Genomic DNA, 22,636 nt, shown 5'->3' with positions numbered 1-22,636 from the left:
TGAGAAGCAACTTGAATTGTATTTTTTATTGAAAAGAATTCAGGCTAGAGTTGGGAGGAGGATGCAAGAGCTACTGGGAAGGGGGAGCTCAGTCTGAACCTGGGGGATCAGGGGAGTGGGGGATTCTTCCCTTGCCCACTGATGGGGGGTCTGGCTGTTACTCCTCTCCCTTCAGCACAGAAAGAACTTGGTCAGTAAAAATGCCTGTGTAAGTGCTCATGGCTGTTGTGCTTTTGCTGTACAAGTCCCTGGGGAGAAAGCACAGATGGTTAGAGGGAGGAGGCGCTGGGGGCCTGGACTCATGGGTCTGAGGGAGGAGGGGCTGGGGGCCTGGACTCCTGGGTCTGAGGGAGGAGGGGCTGAGGCCTGGACTCCTGGGTCTGAGGGAGGAAGAGGGGCTGGGGGCCTGGACTCCTGGGTCTGAGGGAGGAGGGGCTGGGGCCTGAACTTCTGGGTCCTGGATGCAGTCAGTGGTATGGGCCAGACCCCATTTCTCCAGGGGCAGGTGCTACCTGAGTTTCTCATCTACAGCGGGCAGGTATGTCTTCTCGTACAGGTTCTGGGCGGCTGCCTTTGCTGACTCCCAGTAACTGGAGAGAGATTCCTGCACCTGGGTGAGGAAGGCTGGGCTAGGCGGCTCATCTTGCTGGGGCGGTGGGGCCCCCTGGACCTCTGCAGGGGGAGAGTGTGTCAGGAGAGCCCGTGGGGCTGCAGCAGGGGGAAAGGAGGCAGGAAGGAGAGGAGAGGGCAGAGGCAGAGGTAAGAAGGGCCTGGGCTGGGAAGATGCTTGCAGCTCATTCCCCTCCCCAAGGCCTCCCTCCCCGGAAGCCCACACTCACCGAATCCCAATACCAGGAGGACAAGAAACAGAGCCGGGAGGAATCGTGTGCCCATAGTGTCGGGAGACCTGGAACATTGAGGGGGTGTCATATGGCAGGCTGACTGGAGGTGGCTGTTCCTGTGGTCACTCTGGTGGGGGGACTGAGATCCTGCTCTGTGTGTCCTCGGTGTCCCAGTCAAGTTTCCCATGCATGGACTTGGACACAGCCCCCTTCTTGGGCCTCACTTTCCAACATTCTGTGATTCTACTCCTGATTTTAACATTTTAATTATTATTTTTTTCTTTTTTGAGACGGAATCTCACTCTGTTGCCCAGGCTGGAGTGCAGTGGTGCAATCTCGGCTCACTGCAACCCCCACCTCCCAGGTTCAAGCAATTCTCCTGCCTCAGCCTCCCCAGTAGCTGGGATTACAGGCACCCGCCACCACACCCGGCTGATTTTTGTTTTTGTATTTTTTGAGATGGAGTCTTGCTCTGTCACCCAGGCTGGAGTGCAGTGGCGTGTTCTCGGCTCACTGCAACCTCTGCCTCCAGGGTTCAAGCAATTCTCCTGCCTCAGCCTCCTGAGGAGCTGGAATTACAAGCGCCTGCCACCATGCCCGGCTAATATTTTGTATTTTTAGTAGAGATGGGGTTTCACCATGCTGGCCAGGCTGGTCTCGAACTTCTGACCTCGTGATCCACCCGCCTTGGCCTCCCAAAGTGCTAGGATTACAGGCTTGAGCCACTGTGCCCCACCTAATTTTTGTATTTTTAGTAGAGATGGGGTTTCACCATGTTGGCCAGGCTGGTCTTGACCTCCTAACCTCAAGTGATTTGCCTGCCTTGGCCTCCCAAAGTGCTGGGATTACAGCTGTGAGCCACCACGCCCAGCTGCTAATTTTTATTCTTTTGTAGAGATGGGAGACTTGCTTTGTTGCCCAGGCTGGTCTGGAACTCCTGGGCTCAAGCGATCCTCCCATCTCGGCCTCCCCAGGATGCTGGGAGTACAGGTGTGAGCCACTGAGCCCAGCCTAGAAGGCTTTCTTGAGCACTTAAACAGTTCTGGGCCCAGCAGGGAACACAGCAAAGCCCCTGCCCTTTGCTAAGGCTGAGTCAGTGCAGGGAGGTGCTCTGCAGACACCATTAAGGACCCACAGTAGATCAAATGTGTTACCTTAGGGCTCTGCCCTAAGTCAGACCTCATGTCCCTGCATCTGCTCATTGAGTTCTCACTCGGTCTATGAGAGAGGCACTTTTGGTGACGAAGAACATGCACAGGGCACACTATCATCATCCACACGTAGGAGATGAGGAAGTATGGCAAAAAGAGGGTGAGATCTGATCCCCAGAGAAAGAATGGCACAAGCAAATGGTCTACAGTTCTTTTTTTTTTTTTCCCCCGAGACAAGGTCTTGTTCTCTTGCCCAGGCTGGAGTGCGATGGCGCAATTTTGGCTCACCGCACCCTCTGTCTTCCGGGTTCGAGCGATTCTCCTGCCTCAGCCTCCTGAGTACCTGGAAATACAAGCATGCACCACCACGCCTGTCTAATTTTTGTATTTTTAGTAGAGACGGGATTTCACCATGTTGGCCAGGCTGGTCTCCAACTCCTGACATCAAGTTATCCATCCGCCTTGGCCTCCCAAAGTGTCTGGATTACAAGTGTAAGCCACCACGCCCAGCCTACAGTTCTTTTTTAGTTTTTCAAATTCTTTCATTCTTTTTTTCTCCCAAGACTGAGTCTTGCTGTGTCACCCAGGCTGGAGTACAGTGGCACGATCTGGGCTCACTGCGACCTCCGCTTCCTGGGTTCAAGCAATTCTTCTGTCTCAGCCTCTGGAGTAGCTGGGATTACAGGCATATGCTACCACACCCGGCTAATTTTTGTATTTTTAGTAGAGATGGGGTTTCACCATGCTGGTAAGGCTGGTCTCGAACTCCTTGACCTCAGGTGATCCACCCGCCTCGGCCTCCCAAAGTGCTGGGATTACAGGCATGAGCCATTGTGCCTAGCCATTTTTCTTTCTCTTTTTCAGAAATGGGCTTTCTCTGTCACCCAGGCTGGAACACGGTGGCAAGATCATAGCTCACTGCATCCTCAAACTCCTGGGCTCAAGGGATCCTCCCCATCTCAGCCACCCCAACTCTAAGCAGAAGCTCAAATAGTCTACAGTTCTAAATTCTGTGATTTGTGGAGTGTGGTGGTGCACCTGTAGTCCCAGCTACAGCTACTGGGGAGGCTGAGGCAGGAGGATTGCTTGAGCCCAGGAGTTTGAGTCTAGCCTGGGTGACATAGCAAGACTCCATCACACACACACACACACACACACACACACACACACAGTCATGGTTCCAACACGGGCTTCTAACATTGTGCCTCTTAAAATTCCTGCTTTATCGATCTTTGCCCTCTCCATGCTGACGCCCCCCTGTCCCCGCACCCTGAGTCCTTTTCTTACCAGACTCTGGCAGGCTGTCCTCACCAGCTCCGGACAGTCACAGAGACGCTTTATAGCGGTTGAGACCCACTTCCGCTCCACAGCCACAACCCCCATCCTTTGTCTAGGCCAAAGTCCTGGCCAACAGAACTGCTGAGGGGGTGGGTGGGGACAGAAAGGGCAATGACGTCCCCCAAGGTCACTTCACAGGGAACCTTCACTCAAGTGACAGGGAACCCTCACTCTGAGAATTCGCCTCCGACAGAGGCTGGGTTGGGGGCTGTGGAGGGGTGGGAGGTGCTGGGTGCCCACTGGGAATGGAGTCAGAGCTTGTGGGATACAAGGGCGAAGCTCTCAGTGAGGGCCATCATGGGGACCTGCTGACTCCACCTGTGCTCCTGTCCTCACCCTCCTGAAACTGTCGCACCTCGAAGTCCCCCATTCTCTGCAAGCCCACAATAGGGTGTTATCCCTTGATACCCTTCCCGACTCCCCTACTCTTCCTTCCCCATCAGGTGTCACCTCTTCTACTCATTGATTCCTGGGAGGCAGTGGGGTGGGTTTTTTTCTGGCCACACTGGGGAAGGATCCAGACAGGGACACAGGTGAGACTTTATTTATTGGAGAAGTATGAACTTTTTTTTTTTTCTTTTTGTTTTACCCCCAAGAGATCTCGCTGTGTTGCCCAGGCTGGTCTCGAACTCCTGGGCTCAAGCCATCCTCCTGCCTCAGCCTCCTGAGTAGCTGGGACTACAGGCACCCACCACAACCACACCTGGCTTGTATGAACATTTTAACCCTGGTCCTTGTCCCCACAGACAAGCCTGGGGCACAGGCTATGGGTCTTGTTCAAGAGGCTGTCTTTGGATTCGAGGAGCCAGGCCTTGGTGCGCGGACCCAGGTCCCTCAGGTGGTCGTCATAGTAGGTCTGCATGAAGCCCCGGAAGGTGCTTGGGCTCCTACAGGAGAGAGGACATCACAGTGGAGGCCCCAGCTCTCCCCAGGTGTTCTCTGCCCCATTTATCCGCTCCTCTCTGTGACCTAGGAGTTCCTGCTCTCAGCATTAACCCTCCACTCCTCCCAGACCTAGGGGTCACAGCCCCACTCCCACCCTTTCCTCCTCCCTGAGACCCAGGGGTCCAGGCCCCAGCCCCTCCTCCCTCAGACCCAGGAGTCCCCACCCATCACCCAGCCCAGCACACCCTCACCAGAACCATTGCCACCCGTCTTTGGTCCTGTTCACCACTGGCTCCAGCAGCTCCTTTATCCTGCCACTCACCAGGCTCCAGCGACTCATCTTTAGCTTTGGCGGGGGGCTCGGGGTTCCTTCCTGGGCTTCTGGCTGGCATGCTAGGTGGAACCAGAGGGCAACTTGGGTGGGCTGGGACCCTAGAATCCCCCTTTTTCCCTTTCCCTCCATGCTCATCCTGTGTCACTCCTGGTGGCCCAGGGGCAGCCCCCTGCCAGTCCTCTCGCCTCCTGCCTTTACCCTTATATGTGCCCTGACCGCTTACCCCTCTTCAACCATCAGCCATCTCTTTTTTTTTTTTTCTTTTTTTTTTCCTTTTTTATTTTTGAGACAGAGTCAGTCTCTTGCTCTGTTGCCCAGGGTGGAGTGCAGTGGCATGATCTCGTCTCATTGCAACCTCCACCTCCTGGATTCAAGCAATTTTCCTGCCTCAGCCTCCCGAGTAGCTGGGATTACAGGCATCTGCCATCATGCCCGGCTAATTTTTATATTTTTAGTAGAGATGGGGGTTTGCCATGTTGGGGCCTCGAACTCCTGACCTCAAGTGATCCACCCACCTCGGGCTCCCAAAATGCTGGGATTACAGATGTGAGCCACCCCGTCCGGCTGGGCCATCTCTTCACCTTGTGTCAGTAGTCCCTCCTGTCACCCTGTCTGCCTGTGGTTCCCCTCTAATGGCCTCTCTAATTGCCATCCTCTGATGCCTCCCTTCACCACCTGATTTTGCCGCCCAGGAACTACCCCCTTCCCCCTTAGTTCTCCTGTGACCCCCACCCTGTCTGAGCTACGTCTATGGACAGTGGAGGGAGAGCAGGAGGTGACTTTCTGCCCCCAGGGGCAGACATTGGCTTAGCCTTGCTGGCAGTTCCTCTTTCCAGGCCAGACCTTCTACCCATGCATCTGGACAAAGTCTCGCCTACAGAGACCAGCCGTCACGCGGGGGCCACATGTGGCTGGCTGTGTGCCTTGGCCGGTGACTTATCCTCTCTCCCCATGACTCAGTTTCCCCTTTTGTAGAATGGGATAATAGTTTCTACCTCAGGGTTATTGTGAGAATTAAGAGTTACTACATACGATGCACATGGAATGGTGCCTTGCACATTGTAGGCACTATATACGTGTTAATTTTTTTTTTTTTTTTTTGAGACGGAGTCTCGCTCTGTCACCCAGGTTGGAATGCAGTGGCATGATCTCGGCTCACTGCAACCTCCGCCTCCCGGGTTCAAGCGATTCTCTGGCCTCAGCCTCCCGAGTAGCTGGGACTACAGGCGCGTGCCACCATGCATGGCTAATTTTTTGTATTTTTAGTAGAGATGGGTTTTTACCCATCTGTTAGCCAGGATGGTCTCAATCTCCTGAACTTTCGATCCGCCCGCCTCAGCCTCCCAAAGTGCTGGAATTACAGGCATGAGCCACCGTGCCTGGACCGGTATTAAAAATTTAAATTTCTACTGGATAATGCTGATCTAGAATATGATCCCATTTTAAAATAAAGTACATGGCCGGGCGTGGTGGCTCATGCCTGTAATCCCAGCACTTTGGGAGCCCAAGGCGGGCGGATCACCTGAGGTCAGGAGTTCAAGATAAGCCTGGGCAACATGGCAAAACCCTGTCTTTACCAAAAATATAAAAAATTAGCCAGGCATTGGCCAGGCGCAGTGGCTCACGCCTGTAATCCTAGCACTTTGGAAGGCCGAGGCGGGCGGATCATGAGGTCAGGAGATCGAGACCATCCTGGCTAACACGGTGAAACCCCATCTCTGGTAAAAATACAAAAAATTAGCCAGGCGTGGTGGTGGGCACCTGTAGTCCCAGCTACTCGGGAGGCTGAGGCAGGAGAATGGCGTGAGCCTGGGAGGCGGAGCTTGTAGTGAGCCGAGATCGCACCACTGCACTCCAGCCTGGGTAACAGAGCGAGACTCCGTCTCAAAAAAAAAAAAAAAAAAAAATTACCCAGGCATGGTGGCGTGCGTCTATAGTCCCAAATACTCTGAAGACTGAGGCAGGAAAATCCCTTGAACCAGGGCGGCGGATGATGCAGTGAGCCCAGATCGCACCACTGCTACCACTGCACTCCAGCCTGGGTGACAGAGTGAGACTCCGTCTCAAAAAAAAAAAAAAAATGCATGTGCAAAACACAGACGTACACACCAGCACACACTCACAGACCCCCTCACACGTGTCCACACACTCAAATATTTTGCACACACATACCCCACAGAGAGACAGGTGCACACAAATACACATATGCGCACAGACATGCACTTTTTACCACGACTGCATACTCCCACTTCCACACATGCACGCGCACACACACACACAGATGATCCCAGTTTGTACCAATGTTACATTCACACTTCACTCTCAGCCACTGACACACAAACTCCCCGACATGCACACGCATACGCACGCCATGAAACGCACACGCTCCATACTCATGTCTCACGTGGCTACAGAGCCACAGGACACACAGCCACACTCACACCCACCAGGTGTGGGCCCCACATCCTCCACCCTCTTCTTCTCACCCCCAATGCAGGCCAGGACCAGCACGCAGAGGCACAGGGCAGGCAGGGCCTGGAGCCTGTTTCTGAGGAGGGACATTTCTGGGGGTTCCGTCCCTCTGTCCCTCTGTGCTCAACTCTGCGGGCCGGGGGAGGGGAGGCTGCACAGAGCAGTGCCCTCCCCCGGCCACCTCCCCGCTTGGCAGAGACTTCAGAGAGCAGGGCCCAGGTGACAGTGGCAATCAGAGGTCATGCCTCTGTGGGCCTCCGTCCTTCTCACCCTCCCACACCGTGCCCTGAGAGAAGACAGAGGCTCTTGAACCTCCTGCACTGAGGCAGGTTCAAATCCTGTCTCCACCTCTCATGACAGCCTCATTTGCTGGCCTCAGTTTCCTCCTCCATAAAGTGGGAGACACAGTACATATTTCAGGATATTACTTGAACAAATACAAAGAAAGGCGCAGTGGCTCACGCCTGTAATCCCAGCACTTTGGGAGGCCGAGGTGGGCGGATCATATGAGGCCAGGAGTTTGAGACCAACCTGGCCAACGTGGTGAAAAACCCTGTTTCTACTAAAAATATAAAAATTAGCCAGACGTAGTGACACGTGCCTGTAATCCCAGCTACTCGGGAGGCTAAGGCAGGAGAATGGCTTGAACCCCGGAAGTGAAGGCTGCAGTGAGCCGCTATCACACCACTGCACTCCAGCCTGGGTGACAGAGCAAGACTCTATCTTGAAACAAAACAAAACAAAAAATGAAGAAAGCTCTTACCGTGGAGCCTGGCAATATAGGTGCTCAAAGATCATCGCTGTTGGCCGGGCACGGTGGCTCATGCCTGTAACCCCAGCACTTTGGGAGGCTGAGGCGGGCGGATCATGAGGTCAGGAGATGGAGACCATCCTGGCTAACACGGTGAAACCCCGTCTCTACTAAAAATACGAAAAATTAGCCGGGCGCGGTGGCGGGCGCCTGTAGTCCCAACTACTTGGGAGGCTGAGGCAGAAAAATGGCGTGAACCTGGGAGGTGGAGTGTGCATTGAGCCGAGATCGCGTCACTGCAGTCCGGCCTGGGCGAAAGAGCAAGACTCCGTCTCAAAAAAAAAAAAAAGGTCATCGCTGTTATTATTATTTTGTGTCTAATTTCTCCTAGTCACTGGGCTGCAGGGCCAGGCTTGTGGTAGGTACTCAATAGGGCCCAAGGGTTGATGGCAGGAAATAGCAACACAGTCTCATGTCTCCAGCCTCTGTTTCTTCCGGGGTGGGCTGGAGCCCGATCACTTCCAAGCATTCCTTGAGTTCTCAATTCCAGCTCTTTCTTCTCGGGGTGACTCTGGCTTCAGACAGACCTGGGCTTCGAATCCCCCACTTCTTCACTGCGTGACCTGGGCAAATATGTTTTCTTTTCTGGGGCTCAATTTGTTCAACTGTAACATGGGGTTGATAGGGAGCACCTGCCTCCCAGTGTCCTTATTCAGGAGGGCTGAGGCCTATGCAGGAGAGCTGCAGGTGCACATAGTAGGAGATCATCAACATCAGGCCCAGGGCCAGGGCGGTGGCTCCCACCTGTAATCCCAGCACTTTGGGAGGCCGAGGCAGGTGGATCAGTTGAGGTCAGGAGTTCAAGACCAGCCTGGCCAATATAGTGAAACCTGGTCTCTACTAAAAATACAAAAATTAGCCGGGTGTGGTGGTGCACGCCTGTAATCCCAGCTACTCAGGAGGGGTGATGGAGCGAGACCTTGTCTCAAACACAAAACAACAGTAACAACAACAAAAACCAACAAAAACAACCCCACATCAGGCTCAGTCCCATTGCCAGAAATAGAGCATTTTTCTCCTGAAGGACCCAGCTGCACCCCAGGGCACATGGCTCAGGGGACTATGGACTGGATTCTTTTGTCTACGCTTGCCAGATGAAATAGAGGAGGCCCAATTACATTTGAATTTCCAATCAACAGTGCATGATGTTTTAGTATAAGTATGTCCCATGCAATATTTGGGAATTATACCAAAAAATTTTTTTGCTATTAATCTGAAATTCAAATGTAACTGAGCATCCTGCATTTTTACATGGCAAATCTGCAAACCCAACTTTGGCCACAACCTGAACAACTGTGCAGGACAGTCTTGACCCAGATGTCTGCCTTGGCAGAATCTTGTCCATCCAAGAGGCCCCAGCATGAGCACAGTAGGTGCGCAACAGATGTCCCCCACAGTTCCTCTGTAGCAATCATCAGCAGATTGAAAACACCCAGAGTTTCTGTTTGGGATGACAAAGACGTCCTGGAAATAGTGGGGACGGTTGCACAACAGTGTGAATGTACTTAATGCCACTGAACTGTACACCTAAAAATGGCTGCAATGGTTAAGTTTTTTTTTGTTTTTTTTTGTTTTTTTTTGAGGTGGAGTCTCGCTCTGTCACCCAGGCTAGAGTGCAATGGGTGACAGGGCACGATGGAGCAAGATAGAGTGCGATCTTGGCTCACTGCAACCTCTGCCTCCCGGGTTCAAGCGATTGTCCTGCTTCAGCCTCCCGATTGGCTGGGATTACAGGTGCGCGGCAACCACGCCCGGCTAATTTTTTGTGTGTATGTATGTATGTATGTATGTATGTATGTATGTATTTGAGACAGAGTTTCACTCTTGTTGCCCAGGCTGGAGTGCAATGGTGCGATCTCGACTCACTGCAATCTCAGTCTCCTGGGTTCAGGCGATTCTCCGGCCTCAGCCTCCTTAGTAGCTGGAATTATAAGTGCCTGCCACCATGCCCAGCTAATTTTTTGTATTTTTAGTAGAGATGGGGTTTCACAATGTTGGCCAGGTTGGTCTTGAACTCCTGACCTCAGGTGATCCACCTGCCTTGGCCTCCCAAAGTGCTGGGATTACAGGCGTGAGCCACCATGCCTGGCTTAATTTTTTGTATTTTTAGTAGAGACAGGTTTTCACCATGTTGGCCAGGGTGGTCTCAAACTCCTGACCTCTCAGGTGATCCATCTACCTCAGCCTCCCAAAGTGCTGGGATTGCAGGCATGAGCTGCTGAGCCTGGCTGCCCAGCTAATTTTTTTATTTTTTGTAGAGACAGGGTTTTGCCAAGTTGCCCAGACTGGTCTTGAACTCCTGGGCTCAAGTAATCCTCCCACCTCGACCTCCCTGAATGTTGGGATTACAGGCGTGAGCCACCGCACCCGGCCATGTTGTTTGTATTTTACCACAATTATAAAAAAACAAAAACAGCCAGGTAATGTGGCAGGGGCTTGTAGCCCCAGCTACTCAGAAAGCTGTGGTAGGAGGATTCCTTGAGTCCAGGAGTTTGAGAGTCCAGCCTGGGCAACATAGTAAGACCCCGTCTCTTAAAAAAAAAAAAAAAGCTGGGTGCGGTGGCTCACGCCTGTAATCCCATCACTTTGGGAGGCTGAGGCGGGCAGATCACAAGGTCAGGAGTTCGAGACCAGCCTGACCAACATGGTGAAACCCCCGTCTCTACTAAAAATACCAAAAAAAAAAAAAAAAGTTAGCTGGGCATGGTGGTGGGCACCTGTAATCTCAGCTACTCAGGAGGCTGAGGCAGGATAATTGCTTGAAACTGGGTGGTGGAGGTTGCAGTGAGCCGAGATCGTGCCACTGCACTCCAGCCTGGGCGACAGTGCGAGACTCAGTCTCAAAAAAAAAACAAAAAACAAAAAACAAGGGCCAGCATGGTGGCTCGTGCCTGTAATCCCTGGTGGGAGGATCACCTGAGCCCAGGAGTTAGACACTAGTTTGGGCAACATAGGGAGACCTCATCTCTACTAAAAATAAAAAAAAAAAAATTTAGCTAGGCATGGTGGCATGCACCTGTAGTCCCAGCTACTTAGGAGGCCGAGGTGGGAGGATTGCTTGAAGTCTAGGAGTTCAAGGCTACAGTGAGCTATGATTGTACCATTGCACTACAGCCTGAGTGACGCTGTCTCCACAACAAACAAACAAAAGCCCAAAATAAAAAACAAAAACAAACCTACTATGTGTTGTGTTATGATTGGTGTGGGGTTCAGAGCCTGACTCTACCTGTTGCTTCCTTTCCTTTCTTTCCTTCCCTCCCTCCCTGCCTTCTTTGTTTTTTGAGACGGAGTCTTGCTCTGTCGCCCATGTTGGAGTGCAGTGGTGCGATCTCAGCTCACTGCAACCTCCATCTCCTGGGTTCAAGCAGTTCTCCTACCTGAGCCTCCCGAGTAGCTGGGACTACAGGCGCCTGCCACCACACCCAGCTAATTTTTGCATTTTTAGTATAGACAGGGTTTCACCACGTTGGCCAGGCTGGTCTTGAACTCCTGACCTCAGGCAATCCACACACCTCGGCCTCCCAAAGTGCTGGGATTACAGGTGTAAGCCACTGCGCCTGGCCTGTTTTTTTTTTCTTTTTGAGATGGAGTCTTGCTCAGTCACCCAGGCTGGAGTGCAATGACATGATCTCAGCTCACTTCAACCTCTGTCTCCCAGATTCAAGCAATTCTTCTGCCTCCGCCTCCTGAGTAGCTGGGATTACAGGCGTCCGCCACTATGCCCAGCTAATTTTTGTATTTTTAGTAGAGATGGGGTTTCACCATGTTGGCCAGGCTGGTTACGAACTCCTGACCTCAAGTGATCCGCCTGCCTTGGCCTTCTAAAGTGCTGGGATTATAGGCGTGAGCCACCGCGCCTGGCCGACTCTACCTCTTTCTAGTGGTATGACCTGGTACAAGTTGCTTACCTGTCTGGGCCTATTTCTTCATCCATGAATGGGAGTCATGGACTATCTACCTCATAGGGTTGCCCGGGAGAGTAAAGATCGTGCACAGAAAATGCCGCATAGGTGCTCCGTCAACGCCAGCTACTGTTTAATTAGTGCGTGCTTCCCCAGCACACACTGTGTGGCAGGAACCATGGCAGGGCTTTTAGATGATTAATTTACTTAATTGCGGTGGGGCATGGTGGCTCATGCCTGTAATCCCAGCACTTTGGGGGGCTGAGGCAGGTGGATCACAAGGTCAAGAGACTGAGACCATCCTGGCCAACATGGTGAAACCCCATCTCTACTAAAAATACAAAAATTAGCTGGGTGTGGTGGCGGGCGCCTGTAGTCCTAACTACTCGGAGGATGAGGCAGGAGAATCGCTTGAACCCGGGAGGTGGAGTTGGCAGTGAGCCGAGATCACGCCACTGCACTCTAGCCTGGTGACAGAGTGAGACTCCATCTCAAAAAAAAAAAAAAAAGAAAAAGAAAAAGAAAAAGAAAAAAACCACTTACTTATTTGCCACAAAAACCCTATCAGGTGGGCATCTTCATCATTTCCATTGTACAGTTGGGGAAACAGGCCTCAGGGTGGGGGCGTAGCCACTTACTGACGACTCCTCAACCAGCAAGTGGTGGTTTTGAACCGGGACCCTCTCACACTACCTAACCAGGCCAGGACAACCTCTGCCCCCTCCACCAAAATCCAAGAGATCAAGGGGATGTTGGAAGTGGTATGGGCCCTGGGAGGTCTCTAACCTCTGCCACAGCTCCATGGTCAGCACGCAGGGAGGGCTATGTGTTTGCTGTTTGCTGCTTGCAATGTTTGCCCATCTCAGGGACAGGAACAGGCTGAAGGTCATTCAGAGTGGACTTCAGAGGCAGCACACAAACAGCTGCTGGAGGATAGGAACTAAGAGGTCGGAAGGGGGCAGGGTGGGCCCAAAAGCCCAAAAACAGCCTGCAACTCTGTTCTCTAAGTCACCAAGATCCAAAACCACTCTCAAATCTTTCTCTCTACCCCTGGATCCTTACCCTGGTCTGAATCCCACCCTCTCATCCCCCGAAACCCTGCACCCTCCTCCCTGCTAATCTTCTGGTGTCTCTAGCCACTCCCCTCCTGGCTGGATACTCTGGGTGATTGCAGGGAAGGCTGGGGTAAAAAAGAGTTTGAAATGTCCCTCCTAATGCATGTTGAAAAACTGAGTTATAATTCACATTCCATAAAATTTACCCTTTTTTTCTTTTTTTTTTTTTTGAGATGGAGTCTCACTCTGTTGCCCAGGCTGGAGTGCAGTGGGGCAATCTCAGCTCACTGTAGCCTCTGCCCCCCAGGTTCAAGAAATTATCGTGCCTCAGCCTCCCAAGTAGCTGAGACTACAGGCACCCGCCACCATGCCTGGCTAATTTTTTAATTTTTAGTAAAGATGGGGTTTCACCATGTTGGTCAGGTTGGTTTTGAACTCTTGAGCTCAAGTGATCTGCCTGCCTCGGACTCCCAAAGTGCTGGGATTACAGGCATGAGCCACCATGTCCTGCTAAATTTACCCTTTTAAAGTGTACAGTTCAATGGTTTTTCCTATATTGGCAAGGTTGCACAATCATCACCACTATCTAATTTGGAACATGGCTCACTGCAGCCTCAACCTCCCTGATTCAAAGCCATCCTCCTACCTCAGCCTCCCGAGTGGCTGGAACCACAGGTGTGCACCACCATGCCCAGCTAATTTTTTTTTTAGGAGGGATGGGGTCTTGATATGTTGCCCAGGCTGGTCTTGAACCTCTGAGCTGAAGCAATCCACCCACCTTGGCCTCTCAAAGGTTAGGATTACAGGCGTGCGCCACCATGTCTGGCAGGGGATGATTTTGGAAGAGAACTGGAGGAAGTGAGGAGGGAGCCAGCCAGATATCTGGACCCCTGGGGAAGAACATTCCAGGCAAGAGGAGTAGTAACTGCAAGGGCCCTGAGGTGGGAGCCTGCCCAGTACATTGGAGGAATAGCGAGGAGTTGCTTGTGAATGATGGAGAGAGAGGGATGAGGCGATCGTGGACTGGGTAGTGTCCCGTTAGTAGGCCTTTGGTAAGTTCTTCTGGGTTTACTCTGAGAGAATCAGGAGAGTTCTGAGCAGAGGAAGAGCATAATCTGACTTGAGGCTGGGCACGGTGGCTCATGCCTGTAACCCCAGCACTTTGGGAGGCCGAGGAGGGTAGATCGCTGGAGCTGGGGAGTTCGAGACCAGCCTGGGCACATGGCCAAACCCCGTCTCTACTACAAATACGAAAATTAGCTGGGTGTGGTGGCACACACACACCTGTAGTCCCAGCTACTCGGGAGGCTGAGCAGGAGAATCGCTTGAACCTGGGAGGCAGAGGTTGCAGTGGGCTGAGATGGTGCCACTGTACTCCAGCCTGGGCAACAGAGTGAGACTCCACCTCAAAAAACAAAAAATCTGACTTGAGTTCTCACAGCCTGCTGAGTGAGAAGAAAGGAGAGTATAGGAGTTTGGAGGGTGGATTTTGGGGGAGAAGGGGATGCATTAATCCCAGAGAGTAATATTTATACATTTATTTATTCTCTTTCTTTCTTCTTTTTTTGGTAGAGACGGTGTCTCACCATGTTACCCAGGCTGGTCTCGAACTCCTGACCTCAACTGATCCTCCCATCTCAGCCTTCCAAAGTGCTGGGATAACAGGCATAAGACACTATGCCCAGGTTCAGGATTTCTTTCTTTTTTTTTTTTCCTGAGACAGAATCTCACTCTGTCATCCAGGCTGGAGTGCATGGCGCAATATTGGCTCACTGAAAGCTCTGCCTCCCGGGTTCACGCCATTCTCCTGCCTCAGCCTCCTGAATAGCTGGGACTACAGGCTCCCGCCACGATGCCCGGCTAATTTTTTGTATTTTTAGTACAGACAGTGTTTCACCATGTTAGCCAGGATGATCTCGATCTCCTGACCTTGTGATCCACCTGCCTCGGCCTCCCAAAGTGTGGGGATTACAGGTGTGAGCCACTGCGCTCGGCCCAGGATTTCCTTTTATGTTTTGAGATGGAGTCTTGCTCTGATGCCCAGGCTGGAGTGCAGTGGCATGGTCTCAGCTCACTGCAGTCTCTACTTCCTGGTTCAAGCAATTCTCACGCCTCAGCCTCCCAAGTAGCTGGGATTACAGGCCCACGCCACCATGCCTGGCTAATGTTTGTATTTTTAGTAGAGATAGGGTTTCACCATGTTGGCCAGGATAGTCTCCAACTCCTGGCCTCGAGTGATCCTCCTGCCTTGGGATCCCAAAGTGCTGAGATTACAGGTGGGAGCCATCATGCCTAGCTTCAGGATTTCCTTTTTTTTTTTTTTTGGAGATGGAGTTTTGCTCTTGCTCTTGTTGCCCAGGCTGGAGGGCAACGGTGCCATCTCCGCTCACTGCAACCTCCGCCTCCCGAGTTCAAGTGATTCTTCTACCTCAGCCTCTTGAGTAGCTGGGTTTACAGGCACCCGTCATCATGCCTGGCTAATTTTTTTTGTATTTTTAGTAGAGATGGGGTTTCGCCATGTTGGCCTGGTTGGTCTCGAATTCCTGGCCTCAAGTGATCCTCCTGCCTCGGCCTCCCAAAATGCTGGGATTACAAGGGTGAGCCACCGAGCCCGGCCTCAGGGTTTCCTTTTTAAGGATGTGTTACATTCCATTGCATGTATAGACCACATTTCCTTGACCCATTCATCTGTTGATAAACATTTAGGTTGTTTCCATATCTTGGGTATTGAGCAGACCTGCAGTGAACATGGGAGGGCAGGTATCTCTTCAAGGTCCTGATTTCAATTCTTTTGAATAAATACCCAGAAATGAGACTGCAGGATCATTTGGTAGTTATATTTTTAATGTTTTGAGGAACCCCCATACTGTTTTCCACAGTGGCTGCAGTGTTTGGTGTTCCCACTAGCATTGTAGGAGTCCCTTATGTATTTTGAATATTAACCCCTTATTAGATATACGGCTTACAAATATTGTTCTTATGAAATCTTAAGCTGGGCGCAGTGGCTCACACCTGTAGTCCCAACACTTTGGGATGCCAAGGCAGGCGGATCACTTGATGTCAGGAGTTCAAGACTAGCCTGGCCAACATGGCGAAACTCCGTCTCTACTAAAAATACAACAAAAGTAGCCAGGCGTGGTGGCACATGCCTGTAATCCCAGCTACTTAGGAGGCTGAGGCAAAAAAATCACTTGAATTTGGGAGGCAGAGGTTGCAGTGAGCAGAGATCGCGTCACTGCACTTCAGCCTGGGTGACAGAGCCAAACTCCATCTCAAAAAAAAAAATTTTTTTTTTTAGTAGGGTTGTTTTGCATGTGCATGTGGTTTAATTTTACATAAGAGCCAGGCACAGTGGCTCACACCTATAATCCCAACACTTTGGGAGGCCAAGGCAGGAGGACTGCTTGAATCCAGAAGTTGGAGACCACCCTGGCCAACATGATGAAACGCTGTCTCTACTAAAAATACAAAAATTAGCTGGGTGTGGTGGCACACACCTGTAATCCCAGATACTAGGGAGGCTAAGGCAGGAGAATATGTTGAACCCAGGAGGCGGAGGTTGCCGTGAGCCGAGATCACGCCCCTGCACTCCAGCCTGGGGGACAGAGTGAGACTCCGTCTCAAGAGAAAAAAAAAAAGGCCAGGCGCGGTGGCTCATGCCTGTAATCCCAGCACTTTGGGAGGCTGGGGCAGGCGGATCATGTGAAGTCAGGAGTTCGAGACCAGCCTGATCAACATGGAGAAACCTCGTCTCTACTAAAAATACAAAAATTAACCAGGCATGGTGGCACGCGCCTGTAATCCTAGCTACTTGGGAGGCTGAGGCAGGAGAATCCCTTGAACCTGGGAGGCGGAGGTTGCAGTGAACTGAGATTGTGCCATTGTACTCCAGCCTGGGCAAGAGGAGTGAAACTGTTTCAAAACAAAACAAAACAAAACAAAAAACCTCAGCCCCTCATCTCGGGTAGACCACACCAGGAAAAGTGTAGCATAGTGACATTGCCAGGCTGAGGGTTCAATCTAGTTCCAGTTCTCTACTTCCTGGCTGTGTGACCTTATGCAAGTAGCCTCACCTCGCTGGGCCTCAATGCCCTTATGGGATTATTAAGTCCCAGTTTGCAAGGTTCTTAGGAAGATTCTTTTGAGACCATGGAGTTAAAACATCCTTAGCACAGGGCAAGTAGATGGGGCATTGGAGGGCTTTTGAGGAGTCCCTAAGATTCAGCCCCTGCCCTCTCCCACAGCCCCTACTCTCTCCGGCACCCCTGCCCCACAGTGAAGAAGCAGTCAGACAGAATTTTCTTTTCTTTTCTTTTTTTTTTTTGACACGGAGTCTGGCTCTTGTCACCCAGGCTGCAGTGCACTGGCGCGATCTCAGCTCACTGCAAGCTCCATCTCCCGGTTCCAAGCGATTCTCCTGCCTCAGCCTCCTGAGTAGCTGGGACTACAGGCGCCTGCCACCACGCTCGGCTAATTTTTTTGTATTTTTAGTAGAGACGGGATGTCACCGTGTTAGCCAGGATGGGCTCGATCTCCTGACCTTGTGATCCGCCCGCCTCAGCCTCCCAAAGTGCTGAGATTACAGGCGTCAGCCACCACGCCTGGCCAGAGAGAATTTTCTATAGGATTTTTATTGGTCACACCCGGGGCCACATGGAGGGCGTCCTCAGCACAGGCGCTGGGGTGTGGGAAATTTCAGAGCCCCCTCCTGGGATGTCACCCTTCAGGAACTCATGAGTCAATCTTGAGTTTCTCCTTCACTCTCCGAAATGTCTCTGAAAACCAATCCCTGTGGGGAGGAATAAGGAAGGGGGTCACTGTGTGCAGCTACCTCCCAGGCTGTTCAAATTCTACCTGCTACCTAACTCCCACCTCTTCCCCTTGCTGAATCTCCATCACCACTGTCTGTGGGATTAGGAGGACCGCTGGGCTGGGTGGGCCAACTTCTGTGCCTCAGTTTCCCAGATGGACCAGAGCACGTTGAAGTCTAAACACTTCACCCTTGGCTGGGCATTTGGCTCACGCCTGTAATCCCAACACTTTGGGAGGCCGAGGCAGGCAGATCACTGGAGGTCAGGAGTTCGAGACCAGCCTGGCCAACATGGCGAAACCCCGTCTCTACTAAATTACAAAAATTAGCCACCCATGGTGGTGCACGCCTGTAATCCCAGCTACTCAGGAGGCTGAGGCAGGAGAATTGCTTGAACCTGGGAGGTGGAGATTACAATGAGCTGAGATCACACCACCGTGTTCCAGCCTAGGCAACAGAGCGTGACTCTGTCTCAAAAAAAAAAAAAAAAGAAAAGAAAAGAAAAGAAAACTTCACTCTGGCCTGGCTTTCAAGGCCTTTCATCTCTTGCTACCAACTCTTTCTTCCAGCCTGCCCTTGCCCTATCTGTTCCCCTACTCATTCAAAGGTACTTTCCAGCCTCCCTGCGCATGCTCAGGCTGTTCCCCTGCCTGGCATGCCACCTGCTCTTGATTATTGATTGACCTTCTTGACTCAGGACCTTTGCCTCTCCCTCCAAACAATCAATCTTTCTTTCTTTTTTTTTTTTTTTTTGAGACGGAGTTATGCCCTTGTTGCCCAGGCTGGAGTGCAATGGCGCAATCTCAGCTCACTGCAACCTCCAGCTCCCAGGTTCAAGCTATTCTCCTGCCTCATCATCCTGAGTAGCTGGGATTACAGGCATGCACCACCATGCCTGGCTAATTTTTTGTATTTTTTTTTAGAAGTGACAGGGTTTCTCCTTGTTGGTCAGGCTGGTCTCAAACTCCCGACCTCAGGTGATCTGCCCGCGTCAGCCTCCCAAAGTGCTGGGATTACAGGCATGAGCCACCGTGCCTGGCCTAATTTTGTATTTTTAGTAGAGACAGGGGTTTCTCTGTGTTGGTCAGGCTGGTCTCGAACTCCCGACCTCAGGTGATCCACCTGCCTTGGCTTCCCAACGTGCTGGAATTACAGGCGTGAGCCACTGTACCTGGCCTCCAAACAGTCTTTCTAAGTTTAGGCCTGGCTAGATTTTCCCTTCCTCCCTCCCTCCCTTCCTTCTTTCTTTTTTTTTTTTTTTTTTTTTTTGGATGAGACAGGGTCTCATTCTGTTACCCAGGCTGGAATGCAGTGGCACAAACATAGCTCACTGCAGCCTCAACCTCCTGGGCTCAAGGGATCCTCTTGCTTCAGCCTCCCAAGTAGCTGGGACTACAGGTGTGTGCCATCACGCCTTGGTAATTTTTTGTATTTCTAGTAGAGATGGGGTTCTCGAACTCCTGACCTCAAGTGATCCACTCACCTCAGCCTTCCGAAGTGCTGGGATTACAGGTGTGAGCCACCGCGCTCGGCATGTTCTTCACTGTTTTATTCCCCACATTGAAACAGTTTCCAGCACTTAGCAGATGCTCAATAAATATGTGTTAAGGAACGAATGACTCTCTAACTTGCCAAAGGGAGCAAGTGTGGATTTGAAGATGTACTGAGCATTTACAATGTGCCAGACACCCTATAGGCCTTCTCCTTTACTTCCCCCACAGAACCACCATTTCACAGGAGAGGAAACTGAGGCTCACAGTAATGCCTCTCTCTTAAGATCACACAGGGAGTAAGGGGCTCTATGCCAGCCTCGGAACCCAGGTCCGACCAAGCTTGGGTCCTTCATTACCCCACAAGACCATCTTTTTTTTTTTTCCAATTTTTTTTTTTTTTTTTTTTTTTGAGACATGGATTCGCTCTTCTTGCCAAGGCTGGAGTGCAATGGCATTATCTCAGCTCACTGCAACCTCCGCCTCCCAGGTTCAAGTGATTCTCCTGCCTCAGCCTCCCAAGTAGCTGGGAATAGAGGCATGCACCATCATGCCTGACTAATTTTGTATTTTTAATAGAGACGGAGTTTCTCCATGTTGGTCAGGCTGGTCTCAAACTCCCGACCTCAGGTGATCTGCCCAACTTGGCCTTGAACTCCCGATCTCAGGTGATCTGCCCAACTCGGCCTCCCAAAGTGCTGGCATTACAAGCATGAGCTATCGCACCGGGGCTGGCTTGCTTTGTTTTTTTTTTGTTTTTTGTTTTTTTTTTAAATAGAGACAGGATCGCCGGGCATGGTGGCTCACGCCTATACTCCCAGCACTTTGGGAGGCTGAGGCGGGTGGATCACAAGGTCAGGAGTTCAAGACCAGCCTGGCCAAGATGGTGAAACCCCGTCTCTACTAAAAATACAAAAAAATTAGCCAGATGTGGTGGTGGGCGCCTGTAATCCTAGCTACTCAGGAGACTGAGGCAGAGAATTGCTTGAACTGGGGAGGTAGAGGTTGCAGTGAGCCAAGATGGCGCCACTGCACTCCAGCCTGGGTGACAGAGCGAGACTCTGTCTCAAAAAAAAAAAAAATAGAGACAGGATCTTGCCATGTTAGCCAGGCTGGTCTCAAACTCCTAGGCTCCAGCAATCCTCTCACAGTGCTGGGATTACAGGTGTGAGCCACCGTACCTAAGCAAGACCATCTTTTTTTTTTTTCTTTTGCGACAGAATGTTGCTTTGTCACCCAGGCTGGAGTGCAGTGGTGCAATCTTGGCTCACTGTAACCCCCACCTTACTGGTGCAAGCAATTCCCCTGCCTCAGCCTCCCGAGTAGCTGGGATTACAGGTGCACGCCACCAGGTCAGGCTAATTTTTTGTGCTTTAGTAGAGACAGGGTTTCACCATGTTGGCCAGGCTGGTCTCAAACTCCTGATCTCAGGCAATCCGCCCGCCTAGGCCTCCCAAAGTGTTGGGATTATAGGCGTGAGCCACGGCGCCCAGCCCAAGACCATCTTTTAAAATGTGGTCTGGATGGGAGTCTGGGAAACTGTCCCTGATGTCTGAGATCCTTGAGATCTAGCTGTGTGACCAGAAGGATGCTGTCAGCCTCTCTGGGACTTGTTTTCTTTTCAATCTGTTCATCTTGGACATCCTCCAGGGCTCCACACAAACACACCCCAGCCCTCCCGTGCCCTGGGAAGGGTTCTAACCACATCTTGGCAGGAAGTTCACTCTGTGTGATGCGGTTGATGAATTCCCGAGTGTTGTCCTCCAGGGTCTTTCCTAACTCCTCCAGGCCATCAAAGGGGTTGGAGACGTCCGGAGCCCCCTGGGCTGGGGCTGGGCCTGCCAGGAAGATGGGCAGGGGTGCAAAATTTGGTTGTTATTGTTTTTTTTTTTCTGAGATGGAGACTTGCCGTGTCAAATGGTGCGATCTCGGCTCACTGCAACCTCCACCTCCTAGGTTCAAGCAGTTCTCCTGCCTCAGCCTCCCAAGTAGCCAAGCGCGCACCACAATGCCTGGCTAACTATTTTGTATTTTTAGTAGAGACGGGGTTTCACCATGTAGGCCAGGCTGGTTTCGAACTCCTGACCTCAAGTGATCTGCCCGCCTCAGCCTCCCAAAGTGCTGGGATTACAGGCATGAGCCGCCGCGCCCCGCCAAAAATTTGTTATTGGAACCCCCTTGGGGTGGGATCCCGGGGATAGATAAGGAGATCCTCGGGGATCATGTGGTTAGAATGGGGAGGATACTGGAGTGACCGCGTGGGGCTCAAGCCGCTGGGAATTGCCTTATTCAGCACTGACCTCCTGCCGCAGCCCATCGCCCCATCACCCACTTTCAAGGCTGTAGAAAGAGGACAGCCAATCCCAGAGGTGTGGGGGGTCCGTACGTCATCGGTTGCTAGGGCTCTCCTGGGCAGATTTGGCGCCTGCGGGACTCAGCCTGGGAGAACCTGGAGACCCACCCGACCACGATGGGGCAACCACGACCCAGAAGGGGCCCCAGAGCTCTCAGAGGTCCTCTAAGCCGGGACCCCAGGCCTGTAGCCACCTTCACTCTTCCAAATCTCCAGCTCCGCAATTCTCCCATCCCACTTTTACCTTCCAAGACCATCGACAGAACCACCACCAGGACCGGGAGCGACAGGAAGAGCCTCATGGCGGGGCCGGAGGGGCACTCTGGAGGCAGAGGCAGGGGTTCAGGGGATCAGTGGCACCCTCCTCCCTCCCTCCCACGATTCCCTCATCTCCCTTTTTGAGTTCTTGCAGAGTGGAGGCGGGTGTCCCTCCCAGGCACTCAACACCAACCTGAAACCTTGCTGGAGGGCTTGGTTGGGAGGTCCTGTCCTGCCCTCAGGACCTTTATCAGGCTGGGGAGGGGGCGGGGCAGGTTGATGTTGATCTCCCTCCTCCTGAGCCTTCCCCTGGAAGATTGCCTCCTTCTGCCCACCCAGGTTTTTCTCCTCTACCCCTGGCCCGTGGGCGTTGGGGTCAGGTGGGGTCCTGGGCATTTCCCTTAGCTCCGAAGCCCTTTACCGTTCAGCACCCTCACCTCCCAATCTCTCTGACTCTGTGGGGTCCTCAGACTACCATAGCCCCTTTCCCCACTCAGAGGACAGCCTCGTCCTGTCCCTGTAGCCATCTTCCCTCAGGGGTCTCCCAGTAATAACCCTGTGATCTCATCCCCTCATTCACACCGTGTCCCTAGATCACCTCTTTCCCTCACTTCCCCTCTTAGCAAGCCTCCTCAGCCCCAACAACTTTTCCTTTATGTCGCTGGGGTCTCCCAGTTGGCCCCGCACCCCTACCCTGCGTGCCACCTCCAATTTCTTTCAGACCAGCCCTTGAAACACCCCAGACCACCGTGATATTCTCTGGGCTCTTAACTTGATGATTCTCAGTCTCCCTTTTTTGCGAAGGGAAGGGGTCGCCCTAGCTGGACGACACTAAAAACCTCACCTGCATTGGCCAGGCGTGGTGGCTCATGCCTGTAATCCCAGCACTTTGGGAAGCTGAGGAGGGAGGATCGCTTGAGCCCAGGAGTTAAGAG

The 22,636-nt window shown here is 52.0% G+C and overlaps 3 protein-coding genes across 3 annotated transcripts; all 3 read right to left on the bottom strand.

Annotated features, from left to right (window-relative positions):
• APOC2 (apolipoprotein C2) lies at positions 1 to 3,357 on the bottom strand. The gene is made up of 4 exons (XM_054463637.2): positions 3,281 to 3,357; positions 840 to 907; positions 513 to 672; positions 1 to 248 (listed from the first exon to the last, which is right to left on the bottom strand). Exons 2-4 carry the CDS (start codon positions 892 to 894, stop codon positions 158 to 160), a joined length of 306 nt encoding a protein of 101 aa, XP_054319612.1. The 5' UTR covers positions 895 to 907; positions 3,281 to 3,357; the 3' UTR covers positions 1 to 157.
• A 110-nt stretch (positions 3,358 to 3,467) lies between these two features.
• APOC4 (apolipoprotein C4) lies at positions 3,468 to 7,184 on the bottom strand. Its single transcript, XM_054463636.2, has 3 exons — positions 7,037 to 7,184; positions 4,468 to 4,609; positions 3,468 to 4,218 (listed from the first exon to the last, which is right to left on the bottom strand). The coding sequence occupies exons 1-3, from the start codon at positions 7,110 to 7,112 to the stop codon at positions 4,053 to 4,055; spliced, it is 384 nt and encodes a 127-aa protein (XP_054319611.1). The 5' UTR covers positions 7,113 to 7,184; the 3' UTR covers positions 3,468 to 4,052.
• Positions 7,185 to 17,402: 10,218 nt separating this feature from the next.
• LOC129019965 (apolipoprotein C-I, acidic form) lies at positions 17,403 to 21,953 on the bottom strand. The gene is made up of 4 exons (XM_054463635.2): positions 21,895 to 21,953; positions 21,688 to 21,765; positions 20,793 to 20,928; positions 17,403 to 17,579 (listed from the first exon to the last, which is right to left on the bottom strand). The coding sequence occupies exons 2-4, from the start codon at positions 21,743 to 21,745 to the stop codon at positions 17,522 to 17,524; spliced, it is 252 nt and encodes an 83-aa protein (XP_054319610.1). The 5' UTR covers positions 21,746 to 21,765; positions 21,895 to 21,953; the 3' UTR covers positions 17,403 to 17,521.
• Between the last annotated feature and the right edge of the window lie 683 nt (positions 21,954 to 22,636).

Source organism: Pongo pygmaeus, chromosome 20, assembly GCF_028885625.2.
Source record: "Pongo pygmaeus isolate AG05252 chromosome 20, NHGRI_mPonPyg2-v2.0_pri, whole genome shotgun sequence".
Taxonomy (NCBI): domain Eukaryota; kingdom Metazoa; phylum Chordata; class Mammalia; order Primates; family Hominidae; genus Pongo; species Pongo pygmaeus.
Note: the sequence above shows the minus strand (reverse complement) of the source record. Positions and strands in the feature narration are given on the sequence as shown.

Coding starts and splice junctions, on each gene's coding strand:
- APOC2 (XM_054463637.2), bottom strand. CDS start 894: ATGGGCACACGATTCCTCCCGGCTCTGTTTCTTGTCCTCCTGGTATTG. Junction 673..839: donor CCTCCTGGTATTGGGATTCG/GTGAGTGTGGGC, acceptor CTCCCCCTGCAG/AGGTCCAGGGGGCCCCACCG. Junction 249..512: donor GCTGTAGATGAGAAACTCAG/GTAGCACCTGCC, acceptor CTTTCTCCCCAG/GGACTTGTACAGCAAAAGCA.
- APOC4 (XM_054463636.2), bottom strand. CDS start 7,112: ATGTCCCTCCTCAGAAACAGGCTCCAGGCCCTGCCTGCCCTGTGCCTC. Junction 4,610..7,036: donor GGTCCTGGCCTGCATTGGGG/GTGAGAAGAAGA, acceptor GGTTCCACCTAG/CATGCCAGCCAGAAGCCCAG. Junction 4,219..4,467: donor GACGGGTGGCAATGGTTCTG/GTGAGGGTGTGC, acceptor TCTCTCCTGTAG/GAGCCCAAGCACCTTCCGGG.
- LOC129019965 (XM_054463635.2), bottom strand. CDS start 21,745: ATGAGGCTCTTCCTGTCGCTCCCGGTCCTGGTGGTGGTTCTGTCGATG. Junction 20,929..21,687: donor TCTGTCGATGGTCTTGGAAG/GTAAAAGTGGGA, acceptor TCTTCCTGGCAG/GCCCAGCCCCAGCCCAGGGG. Junction 17,580..20,792: donor GAACTTCCTGCCAAGATGTG/GTTAGAACCCTT, acceptor TCCTCCCCACAG/GGATTGGTTTTCAGAGACAT.